Source organism: Peromyscus eremicus, chromosome 19 (assembly GCF_949786415.1).
Source record: "Peromyscus eremicus chromosome 19, PerEre_H2_v1, whole genome shotgun sequence".
Lineage (NCBI taxonomy): Eukaryota > Metazoa > Chordata > Mammalia > Rodentia > Cricetidae > Peromyscus > Peromyscus eremicus.
Genome location: NC_081435.1, coordinates 25415844 through 25429057, shown reverse-complemented (window position 1 = coordinate 25429057; position 13214 = coordinate 25415844). Strand labels below are relative to the sequence as shown.

At 36.6% G+C, this 13214-nt stretch overlaps 1 protein-coding gene across 1 annotated transcript; it reads right to left on the bottom strand.

The window, feature by feature from the left end:
• Positions 1-2471: 2471 nt before the first annotated feature.
• Positions 2472-12658, bottom strand: Igip (IgA inducing protein). The gene has a single exon (XM_059246769.1). The coding sequence runs from the start codon at positions 2828-2830 to the stop codon at positions 2669-2671; it is 162 nt and encodes a 53-aa protein (XP_059102752.1). The 5' UTR covers positions 2831-12658; the 3' UTR covers positions 2472-2668.
• Between the last annotated feature and the right edge of the window lie 556 nt (positions 12659-13214).

The window sequence follows — 13214 nt, the reverse complement described above, 5'->3', positions numbered from 1 at the left end:
ACATTGGTAGGAAAACTATACTAATGCTATTGGGAACACTTGGAGATTTGCAATATTAAGGTGGAACCCATTTTCAGGGGAAATATACAGCTCCTGAAGTTCTCAAAGTGTGGAGGAGGTGCGGAAGTGATAGTAGTGGAGGTGTGTAAACCCCAGCAGAATTGGCAGTCAGATGCTACAGAGGGATTTCTTCCCTTTGATCCTTAATGAGCAGAAACTCTAAAACCCAGTACCCTAGATCAAAAAGTCCTGTCATATCCCAGTACCCAAATGCTAGTAGGTGTGTGGTGTGTGTGTGTGTGTGTGTGTGTGTGTGTGTGTGTGTGTGTAGGGGTCTTACTGCTTAGAAACCAACTGTTAATGGAACTAAGAACAAATAGATTGCTAAATAAATAAATAAATCATGCAAAAGAACCAAAGCAAGTTATATGTCATATGGTTAAATAAAAATTCACAGCCACTGCAAGGAGGTAGTGGGAAAAGATTGCCAATTTTACTACATTATTCTAGGTTCTTTTCTTAAGATGTTTCCGAGCCATCTAGGCCTTGACTTGCAGTTCATACCTATATCAAGTCTGGGAGCTCAACCCTGCTGTAGGACCTTACCTCGGGTTCTTGCTCTTCCTGACTTCTGGCTTTTCACTCCACGTACTTCCAGGGAGCAGGTTCTGCCTACAGTCTTCACTAGAAGTTCCTGCTCCTCTTAGAAAAGGATCCAGGGATTTTACCTGATCCCACTCTTGAGGAGAGAGGGGCATCTACTCTTGAAAGCACCCGCCCATTTTCTGTGTATCCCCTAGAAGCCACAGGCACCGTAGCACTAGAGGAAACTAGTTTCTAAGCCAGGTCTGGTGACACAAGACTATAATCCCAACTACTCAGGAGACCCAGGCAGAGGATCAAAAGTTGAAGGTCTGTCTGTGCTATGGGGTGAGTTCAAGCTTAATATGGACAATTTAGTGAGGCCTTACCTCAAAACATTTTTTTAAAAGGGCTGGGATATAGCTTAGTGGTGAATGCTCACTTAGCTTATGAAAGGCCCCAGGTTTGGTCCTCAGGACTACACACAGACACACACACACACACACAGACACACACACAGACACAGACACAGACACACACACACACACAGACACACACACAGACACAGACACAGACACAGACACACACACACACACACACACACACACAGACACACACACACACACACACACACACACACACTTCTTAGGTACCCCACCTATCTTTCCCAAATAGTGGCACCCTCAGCTTTAGATTCTGATAGTTTCATTATTTTTATCAGAGTTGTGGCTGTCACTTGTGGAACTTATTCCAACTCGTCTTCTCTACATTTTGTTAAGAAAAGAGTGAACAGCGAATTTCCTTGGGACTCACCCAGAGAAGCCTGGAGCTGTGAACTGGAATAGTCTATGGTCATGCATAAGTCTTTAAAACACAGCCCATCACTGAGAGGATTACACACAGTGTGATTTCTACCAGGAACAACTAACTCGGAGAACTTCTTGTTCTAACTCGTCCTCTGATCTTGCTTGAAGGTATGTGAAAATATTAAAATAATGATAAAAAGCAAAAGGCACAAATAAAACTTCACACTCTACTTCCTAAAGCCAAGGAGATATACCCATAAGGCTCCTGAAGTCTTTGTTTGCTTGTTTTTTAAAGAATTTTACTCAGAAGTCAAAACTGAGGTGGTTCTCCTCAGTTAGCTAATCTAACCTTCTAGAACAGTGGTTCTTAACCTGTGGGTCATGACCCCCTTGGGGGGGGTCAACTTATCAGATATTTACATTATGATGCATAAATAACAGCAGCAAAATTACAGTTATAAAGAGGCAATAAAATAATTTTACGGTTGGGGGTCACCACAACATGACAGACTGTACTAAAGGGCTGCAGCATTAGGAAGGTTGAGAACCACTGTTCTAGAATGTTCCAATGGAAGTGTCCTGAAGATTCACTCCTGTGCTATGTTTTTGTGGCTTCGTTTCTCTCTGCTATTCGATTCCACAAAAAAAGCAGTTTAAAAAGGACCTTACTCTTCATCTTACATCACGGACTCTTGTACACTTCTCCAAACCAACTTCAAACACAAGATGACAGGAACAAAAAAAGGTTTTCCCAGGAAATGAGCAGGATTCATGGGCAAGTTCTCTCTTCTTTTCAGGGCAGCAGCATGGTTAACTATCACACTGCCAGATAATTTATTAAAAGTTGACCCAAGAAGCCACAGAGGAAGTCTATTCACAAAATAATCTTATAAAGAAATGTTTTAAAGTAAAATAGAAAATGGGGTTTTCCCATGTGAGAATATACATTTAATACCTGCAACAATTAATGATGATTTGCAGGCAAATGTCCACCTGCTACAAAGTCCTGGAGATGTCTCCATTGACCAAAAACCAAACCGAAACAAAACAAACAGGCCACCCAGATCCCTCTCCCACAAAAGCATTGAAACAAAAGACTGATGATCTGTTTATGTAGTCACATGAAAAATAAACATCTTTATTTTTTGCCTACTTTATTTCATTTTTCAAATAAAATTTAAATCTGTACAAAGTATACTGTTACAGTATATATTTTGTAAGAATCAATGCCTAAAAGAATCACAATACTTCAATAAGCAGTACAGCAGACCTCGCTAGCTTCAGCTTTGATATTGAACAAACTCAAGCCGGCTGATGCACAACACGGTTGCTTGGTTTCCACATGGTGAGTTCCCAGCACTGAGATGGGAGAACATGACAGCAAATATGGTTATAGTACAGCCCAACACACTGCGCTTCTTCATATGATAATAACTGCACATATTTAACACAGAATGCTCAAATTTACTTTTAAAATTGCATTTGCTTACTTTTTAGTTGGCAAAATTCAGCATTTTTAAATGGGGTCCCCAAACAGTGCAAATTAATGATATTCTATTGTATATTGGCACAACTCCAATAAGGATTAACTTGTAAACTCAAAGAATATCAAGAACTTAGCCCTAGATTTTAACTAATATACACCTGGTCCATTTAACCAAAGTCATTTTGGAAAGATAGTAAAGAGCAACTCTATTTCTGAAAGGATATTGTTTTGACCATTCTTTAGAGAAGGTAATTTTTTAAATCGTCATTAAAACTTTTACTATAAAAATTTTACAAACTTGATTAGAAATTTCAAGATGATTCACAGCAGACAAATACAAACTGTTTCTATTCCAACAACACCAAGGCTTAGACTTTCAAGTGGAGCACAATCGTGTCAGCTGTGTTAACTGAAACTGGACAGTGACTAAGTTTATAAGTGGTGCTGGGTCTAGCAAGTGTAAATACACAGTATATTTCAATGAAAAGAATTGTCTTCTTTATACTTTATTTGTTTTCCCATAAGGAAACATTAATGTTTACATTCTTTAATAAAGTTAATCTTACATCAGAATATAACTTAATACTGTCAGCAACAGGGACCACACACAGTAAATAAGAAGCACATTTAAAATAAGTCTGATTTCACATAGATTAACATTTGTTGGTTAATAAAATATCGACAGTATTACAATCTTACAATATTTACAGTAAGAAAAATCTAGAGTAATATATACCTTTCACAGCAGGATTCCTTTTTAAGTTTTTCCAGTTTGGGATTGTGTGTACACAAAAAGCTCAAAATAAAGCAACTCTGCATGTAATCTTAAAGTAACGGCTACAGGGGGACTCCATCACAGCCATTGAAAATAATGGTGACTTATCACGGAGTCTGTGGCATCTGAGAACCCAGTTAATTTACCAAAGTCTTGCTCAAACCAGCCTTAGTTATCCATATTAAACCAGCTAGTTACCCAGATTAAAACAACCTTAGTTACCCAGATTAAAGCTGCAGAACTCCGGCCTTCCCCAACTGCTGAAAACCCAACAGACTTTCTTATCATGCTATAAGAAAAGAGGGGAAACTGGTTTCAGCTCATTCCTTATGGCTGGAAGCTTCCAACCAGCGCATATTTCCTAACATATGCTGAAAGAGGGCTGGTTTCATTCCCAAGCATCACAAGAGTCCACCCTCCAAGTACAGGGCATCCTGATGATATCAAGCTCACTCACTCTTCAACTCTTGTGCATTAAGATAAGGCATGAACTTGGCCCATATAATACCAGTATCTTGGAGACTTGGGATTGGGGCAAAGGAACAGACTTGTGTAGTTTGTACTGAGAGCAATAGGAGAAATGGGAAGTGATGCACATTTCCAATTAGAATGACAAGAAGACCCACATCCCTAAACTGGAATTTGGCCAGGGCATCAGAGTTAGCACCCCCTCTCTGAGTACCACAAACAATTAGGATGTGTGCTCTGGGCCTCCTCTTGGAGAGCATCTACAGTAAGTAATGCAGTGTGGGACATTAGTTCAGTGATGACTCCCAAGGAAGCAGATACAATTCTTGAATCTGGGGCTGTCTACAGCACCTGAGGTCAATCCTCAGAGCTGTGACCCGTCCCAATTCTGCTTACTTCACAATATCTGATGGGCACAGAGCACTCAGGGATACGGCTGCTGGCTACTTTGGACTCTAGATCTTACAGGTAATCAACAGGTATCTGGGATTGAATTAGCAAACTGTACCATGACTCCTTAAACAGACACTGTCAGGTTTGAAATCATGTCAAGCATGAATCTTCACTGTCAGGTCAGAATTCAAAGTAGGAGTGTTCCCACGTCAGCCAAGGTTATTTTGTCAAAACCTTAGAGGAGTTGGACAGTTTTTCAGTTTGCAAGTGATTGGTTACTTATTTCAGTCAAGCTGGATTGGCAAACCAGACTGAACTATTTAGTTTTGTGTTTTGATTCTTACATTGTGCTAACCCAAAGCTGTTGCATTTGGGCTAAATACACTGACAGAGAAAATTCAAACAAAAGTTTCAGCAAACTTCTGCGGCATTTTCTTTTTGGAAGTCAATGCAAGATCGAAAGGTATTTCTACCCAACAAAGTCTGTTTAAGTGTTGAATATTACTTCCTTTTGGTCCTATACAGAATGCTATGACTTCTATATAGGTCTGAACGCTGCCCCGTGTAGATTCCTTCTGTATATCTAAAAATATATACTTTTCAGTAGTTCAATACATGGTTAATCTTCCCACAGAGGAAGATTTTTGTAATCACATGTTGCAAAGTAGAAAAACATCTCCTTTCTAAGAAAGGAAATACACTTTTCTATTGTACACTTTTGAATAAGCCCAAAGGCATGCACCAAAAATCATCTTTAAACTAATACATGCACTAAAATGGCGTGGAGTTACACTTAAAGTGCTGCTTCTTGATTTCTGAATTTGAAGACATTTGTCAGTTGTTGAGTCAAAGTCCTCCCCCACCCCCACCCCATGGTATCAAGAGAGAAAAGTAAAAAGTATGCATAAATCTTTTAGACTATTCTTTACATGGGGAAAAGATGGATATATCAACTATCCTATATGTAAACTGGACACCCAGTTTTAAATAAACTCAGTATTTACTGGTAAAAATTGTCAAAGCTAATACACCCAAACAAATGTTACTAGTAAATAATGTTCTACATAGAGAATAATTTACTTTGGTTTTATGCACCTTCTCAAAAATAATACTAGTGTCCCATACTTCACCAAACTGATGTGTTCCAGCAAAGTTGTAAGGCAACTTATTTTTCTCTAGTGCCATCTTTTTTCCCAACAGACAAAACTAAAATCTTTTGGTGAGGAAGGGGTTAAGATAATGGCTAACCCCTTGGCATCCTGAGCATTGTGGTTTAATCAAACTCTACCCTGCAAAAGTTGTCAGGCATCTGGACCCCTACCTTGAACCAGGAATGGCTCCCTTATCTGGAGATAACCTGACTCCTTATAAATAGCTCTCAGAACTTTACTTCTCTTCCCCTTCTATCTGGATGTTATAGAGTCTAACAAAGCTAGTTGCAATATCACATTTCGCTAGTAGGGGCCACCATGTGATAATAATCCAATCTGAAATGTTTTAAGCCAATAGCTTCTAATTTTATCAATTAATTTGCATTACAATTTTCTATACAGTTTGCTCAGAGCAAAAATTCCTAACTTGGATTTCAGAAGATAAGTGATGACCCTGAGGTTGTAGCAAAATTATCTGTATTACGTGCATTTTTTTCTGGGGAGAGGGTCCATCACTTTTATCAGATTTTTCAAAGGTATCTGCGACCCCCCCCAAAAAAAGCATTACAGGGACTTAAGAGGGATACCCGTAATTTATTGTATAATAGGATTAAGAAATGGAGGCAGACAACAAAAATGGCCTGGGGTTGCTGATCTTTCCCTTTATTCATATTTGGGAAATAAGTGCTTCAAAGTAGGAAAAGGAATTAAGCTAGTTAAACTCCACTAAAAAATAAAGCCACTTGCTACAATTTTCTCACTTCCATATGCAGTAAATTTAGCCTCCAAGAAAAGGTATAAAGACTGAATCTTTTCTTTTCCTAAGGAAATTCACAGATATAATGCTGAATGTCATCCACATTTAAAGAGCTAAGGCCATCAAATGTAGGTAACTCTAATGATGTGAGCCTTTAACTTGTGGTTTTGCATACAGAATTATCTTGAGTCAAATCCATATTCATTAACTTTCATTTCCAAAATTGGTCCATATTTAGACAACTACCTGGCACAATTCCTATACATAACCTTAAAATCTGGACTATGGTTAAACTTTCTACTTAAATTAAAAACAAAGCTACAGGCTCCACAATGGAATCTAGCCACATACATTCAGACCATGATGTAGACAACATTCTCATTTCAAATATATCACTGAATTAACAGAATCTGCAAACAGTATGAACCACAATGACCAGCAGAACATGGGAAGAACATGTCACGATCAACATCCCTATCCAGAACACATTCAGAATAACCAGATCTGAAAAGAGGCCTCTTACTTGCTGGTTTTAAGTGTGAGGTGTGTAAAAAGCTACAGGGAAAGAAATAGAAAATGAGATCACTAAGTAACTTATAAAAACAATTCCAGCCAAAAATACATCTCTCTGTTCCATTGAGAAAATTCAATGTTTCTTTTTTTTGCAGTTCTGAATACAGCATCACACATTTCACAGGTACACTCTTTGTTCTCTGTGCAGAGCACATCAAGAAAGCTAAGACTGCCTCTGGTTAAATCAAAGTCTCATATCCTTTGCTGTCCCCATCTCTCAAAAAGTAAGTCAATCTTAAATTCTCAAAAGGAACAGTCACTTCATGTAATTTAATACCAGTTATGTGACACAAACCACGAAGAAACTATATGACCTTTATGGAAAGCTACACAAAAGAGGGAACTGTCATCTATTTTACTTCCAGTTTCTTAAGCATGTGCCCAGTAAGACTCATATCATTTGCTAAATGAAACATATCAACACTCCAAAGCCAGGCCATACCAGGCTCGGAAGTTGGATCTCAAAGACACAATTTCATATACATAGACATATTTCCTATTCTAAGCTTTTACTTTTCTTAAACAGTTTAATAAAGCTCACATTCATAAAGAATTTTATTGGCAAATAAAAGATTTATATTAAAAATTTTATCAAAACAAATCTTACTGTTACATAGATAACATTAACAAATATTTTCTTGGCCTTATAAAGCATATGTAATTGCATATGAGTTTAACTTTGGGTGGGATATTGAAAACAATTTTTGCAAGAAATTAGAAAAGACTAGAAACAAAAGTGAAAGTGACTAGTCTTTAATTTCCAAAAAAATCAAGTGCAAAGATAAATAGTGCAATAATGAAAACTATAAATTTATAGGCCACTTTACAGAGTCTTTTCTGCTTTTGCACTTTTCTACATTATTATCAAACCCTAAAAACTGTATGCAGCATAGAAATGGGCTATCATTTATCTCCATTGCCTAGACTCAAGGAAACCTCTCAGACTTGTCTCAGTCATTTAAAGCACTGGTTCTTCACTTCCTTTAAACAATTCCTAAGGGAGGAGCTATTTAAGAAGGCTCTGCACAGACTTAAACTATAGTATGTTAACTATAATTTAAAATCTGACACACAATAAAATGTGAAAATTATACTAAGTGCCAACTCTGCAAAATAAGCTATGTAAAAATAATCCCACTACTGTTAATGAACTTGACACTTGAGAAAAGGAAAAATTCCTTCCAAGTATAGATCAAAACTTCCTTTTGACTATTTTAAAAACAAATTATTGCAGGAATGTATAGGGATCTGATTAAAATGAAACTTGAAAGTAATGTGTCAAAATTACCTGGAATAAACCCATAGTAATTTTACAGTCAATCTGAATCTGAACTATTAACTTTAAAAACAAATATTTACCTTAAATAATTTAAAACACTTCTGGGATTACAGAATAGATAACTAATCATTGTCAACTCACCTTACACAGAACAAGAACCTGGGAGATACATTAAATTATAATTAACACCCGTCTACACTATCTTTAGGGAATTCTACAATTTTAAAGTAGGAAAACAAACAGAAACACGAGTTCAGGGGATATGTTGTCTAATTCTAGACAAGGGCTTCTTAAGAGCCACAATGTTAGATGGTTGATAGGACTACAAATGTAAAGGAAATAGAAAAGATACTTAAAATAGCAATTCAGTGATTGTATCTGCTTTACTATCTTCCAAAAAATGTATGTGGACCAAAGGCTAAAGAGTCTGTAAAAGAAAGACCTTTGGGTGTCGATCTTGTGGACTAGAAGGATAATCTTGAATTGCAAACATAAGCTACACTGTGTCAAGAGTCCAAGATAATAGTATATGATAAATGTCACTGACAACTTAAAAATGGAAAATGAAAAAGGTTGAACTGTTTTTTTTCTTTCCCAAAATAGTAAGTTCCTAACACCAATTTGCCTTGACCAGAAAAGCTGCCATTTCACAATTGTGCTACCTGAATTTATTCAGAGGAGCAGACATACTATAAACCCTCAAACCATCATCATACACATCAAAACAGATTTGTAGAGCCTATCATCATCATCACCACAACTAGCTACAGACGGACAGTTTTCTCTTAGCTGACAATGGACACACTGACAGCTCCTTAGTGAAGCTCAACCTCATTTTCTTAGTCAACAACTATCATTCAGAGTTCATCTTAGTACTTCTTCCTACTGCCAATAAAAATCCCTGCTACTTGACTTCCAATCATTCTCTCCTTTCTCTCTCACACCCCCATTCACAAACAAACAGCTTTACCCTTTCTGCTCTCCAATTTCCACACCAGTGAGTCTCAGTTCTCAGTAACTTAAACACATGCTTCTTACATTCTTCATTTCACAGATTTCCTAACAAGCACTCATTTAGATGCTCTTCAAATTGCCAAGTTAAGACTATGGGGAAAACAGCAGTCAGGAAGAAGAAGAAGAAAAAAAGACCAAATTACCTCAAAATACAGAAATCTTTCTTGATCATCAGTTAGCTATGTTCAAAGGAAAGAGTCATCACTTCTTCTGAAGGAGGGATGCTTGGGTGCCATGACTAGGATCATAAAAAAAGGAGAATGGAGGAGCCAAAGTGTCAGACTTTCTTGGCAGGGAGGTCAAGAGCTACCAACAACTAACTGCACTGCCAGCTGTCAGTCCATTTCAGCAGAGTTTGACATAATGTCAATGAGCTAAATCATTACCTGATTGTTATTACAGTTTGAGCTAGTCAAGTGAGTAGATGTCACCTGTCTAGTAACTTTTAACTGCCTCTTAAATCCTCCTAGAAGCCTTTTGCATTAAGACATCTTAGACCAAAATATATACCAGCAAGAATATCACAATTACAAAACACAAGAGTGTGATCTTTAACCTTACAGGCCTTCTGAATTACTAAAGTGGAACCTAAACCAAGAAAATTAAAACTCATTAGTTTAATTTTCCCCCCATGAAATGCTAAAAAATATGCAAATTAATAATAAAAATGAAGTATGTATTCATGGAAGCACAAAAATATTATGATTCCAAGAATAAAATGTTTCTGGCCTGTAAAAAGTAGTTTTATTTTACACAAAAGATCACCACCACATTTCTACACCTATTAACAAGACAATTTTCCACAAAAGCTAGACAACAGAAGGAAGGGAGGGAAAGAGGGAAGGAGGGAGGAGATACCGGATGTAATGGAAGGAGACACAAAACCTAACATGAAGGCAGAAATGGAGGAATAACTATACAGTTCTTACAAGAAAAACGTCAACAAGAGGCCACTTTCCACAGTCCACTTTTCCGAAGACGTAAGATGCCTAGATCCTTTAATATCAAAACCTGGTACTCAGTTTGTAGATGGAAGATGGCAAACAGCTTAGAGCCAGCCACATTTCTTATTTCATTTGGTTGCTCTTGAATCTTGAAGTTCTAACTAATGCTAGTTTAGATCACCATTACACAGCCCATAATAATGAAATTTCTGCTCAAAAAGAGCTAGTTGGATGGCCTAGGCCTTAAATTTAGGTTTGGTTTTAGGATCGAATAGCTTCATAAATCTTTAAATCAGCTTTTCTTAAAAAATGCACTGCAAACTCTGCAGAGCTGTGGTGATTAATGCTGCTGGATAAACAGTCATCTTAAGTAGTGATCACTTTAGTTTTACAGAGTACGTTACTATGAATGGCCTAAATTTGGCTTACAATGTTTCAACCATGTTTTGAAATTTGATAAAAGTTTAAAACAAACTTATAAAACTGGTAAATTTGCTTAAGCAATTAAAAAGATCTCTCCCTTAGTTTATTCTCATGACAAAACATGAGCTCCCTCTGAATTACTGATATTCAAATTTAGAGATAACAACCACGAATGTTATACTCAGTAATCACCCACTGTTTCAAATCTAAAGTGCTCAAGATGCCCTTGTCTTAGCTTTCTTTCACATAGTAAACAAAATCTTATCCTGATATCCAAGAAACAACAAAAAAGGAGAAAAATGACTTCCTATCTGTTTTTATGGGGAATAAAATACTAAAAGTACACTTATGTATTTAAAAAAACTGGAGTTATGAAAGCTACCCGAGTAATTTCAGGAAGCCCATTCTAAAATCATCTGGAAATATGAGTGTATAACACGAAGAATAAAAAAAAAAAACCTAATGAAAATACTGGAGAAGAGAGGGTAAGCCATGTAAAGACAAAAATAATTCCATGCCCATGGTGGGGTCACCATGGCTGGCCGAATATCCCAAAATGTCATGAGAGAAAAATGTGTTTAAAAAGTTTCAACATTGCCAAAACACAAAATTTTAAAGCGCAAAAACAAAACAGAGATAGCTTCTCCAAACATTAAGTTCCATTTAAAAAAACCAGGAAGAAGAAGAAGAAGAAGAAGAAGAAGAAGAAGAAGAAGAAGAAGAAGAAGAAGAAGAAGAAGAATTTACATCTTTTCTAACACACTAAATCTTACTATGCTATGAAGTGCTTGGGCCACCAAATCCACCCAGGTTATTTATTCTCAATAGACTTGTCTTCCCCACCCCCTTCCACCCAAATTTAGCTCCATTCTCCTGCAGAAAAAGGTACAAATTCCTACATTGATAATAACAAGAAATGAAAACAGTGAGTACAACTGATAGAGATCCATTGATTTTTATTACAAATGTACTTGATCACTTGGCTTCAAAAAGTTTAAAATCAATACCCTAATATCTGTATGCCAGTACAAAGCAAACTGTTTTACAAATTAAATACCTAAAAACTTGACAAAAATATTAAAATTTGATGAAAAACAATTATAAAAATTCTTAATCTCTCTCTTCAAAAAAAGGAGGCAGTCTTCCCAGACCTATCATACAATGTTAATAGTATTCAGCATTAGGTAGCTAAATTATATTTATGTCAGCATTAAAAAAAAACTCTTAAATTATTAGATTTTATTTGTATATGCTTCAGTTAAGTTAGTGAATGCCATCTGATTGCAATATAATCAACTCTTTAATTGAATTCTAATTTACACTTATTTAATAATTTGCATAGCTTGAAAGGGATAAAGGTTATTCTATGACTAATGAACATAGACTATTATAGTGCTGTTTCTCAAGGCAATAAGTATTTGCTCCCAAATGAAATTATCTGTCTCCTTTCAGCAGGGGTTAAAATCACTAGCAGCTTTCTCTATTACCTGAAAAAAAAAAAAAATCAAACTGAAATAGTTATCCATCTTTAGATGTAAAGGCCTGAAAACAAAAATTGACAGACTTTCCATTTTGAGTCAAATTTTAACCCCTGCATGGGACTAGAAAGTGAGACTTTCAAGGTTTTTTAAATTTCCCATTGGTTTTGGTTTCTACTTTCCATGGCTTTTGAGAAGCTGGAAAACAGTTTGTCTTTCCTGACTTTGTCTTTTTTTCTCATTTGGCAAATGTTCATCTACCTCCAATGTGTGTCTAGTAGAGGAAAAGCCAACATGGCTTTCTTATGAACTTCCTTTGTTGTCAAAGGCATGTATGATGATTTCTACAGTTCTGGTTAGTTAACTTTAGCTCCCTCTGTGGCTGGATGACTGCTGCTTCTAACATCTGCATGATAAATAGGAGGCACAAATAAAAGGTAGCTTTAAAAATAAGATTTGGTGATTTAAGGGGAGAAAAACCCACAAATACCATCAGCACTACCACCATCACCATCACCATCACCATCACCACCACACACACACACACACACACACACACACACACACACACACACAGGCACTCTTCAAATCTGGTGGCTGATCTCTGGATCAATTACTTGACAGTGTCTCTCATTTTAAAGAACATCAATATCTCAATGCATTTCAAGTTTTCTTTTTTTACTTAGGCAAATAACATAGTTTAACCAAGCTCTTGGACCTTAATTGTAAGACAAAGCAGATCAATAAAAATAAGGCATACTTGTCATGAATTAAGTTCTGTTTGCTTGTTTTTGGCACATTTGATCATACTGTCTTCTATGAATAACACATATGGTCAAATATACCCCCCCCTTTTTTTTTCAGCACAAACTGGGCTACCTACTAGTAAAATAAAAACAAGAAGAGACTCTAACATAATACACTGAAATATAGAACCTTGGTAAAGTACCGAGCACCTGGGAGGGGAAATGTAGGGGAAGGATGAAACAGGAGAAGAAGGGGAGGTTAGGAGGTCAATGGGGAGAGAAAGTGAGATGCTTTAAACAAAAAGAGCATCTTTACAGTCACTCAGTTTTCTCTATGAC

What these genes read in the sequence shown, in the direction of transcription:
- Igip (XM_059246769.1), bottom strand. Translation starts at nt 2,830, where the DNA reads ATGTGCAGTTATTATCATATGAAGAAGCGCAGTGTGTTGGGCTGTACT.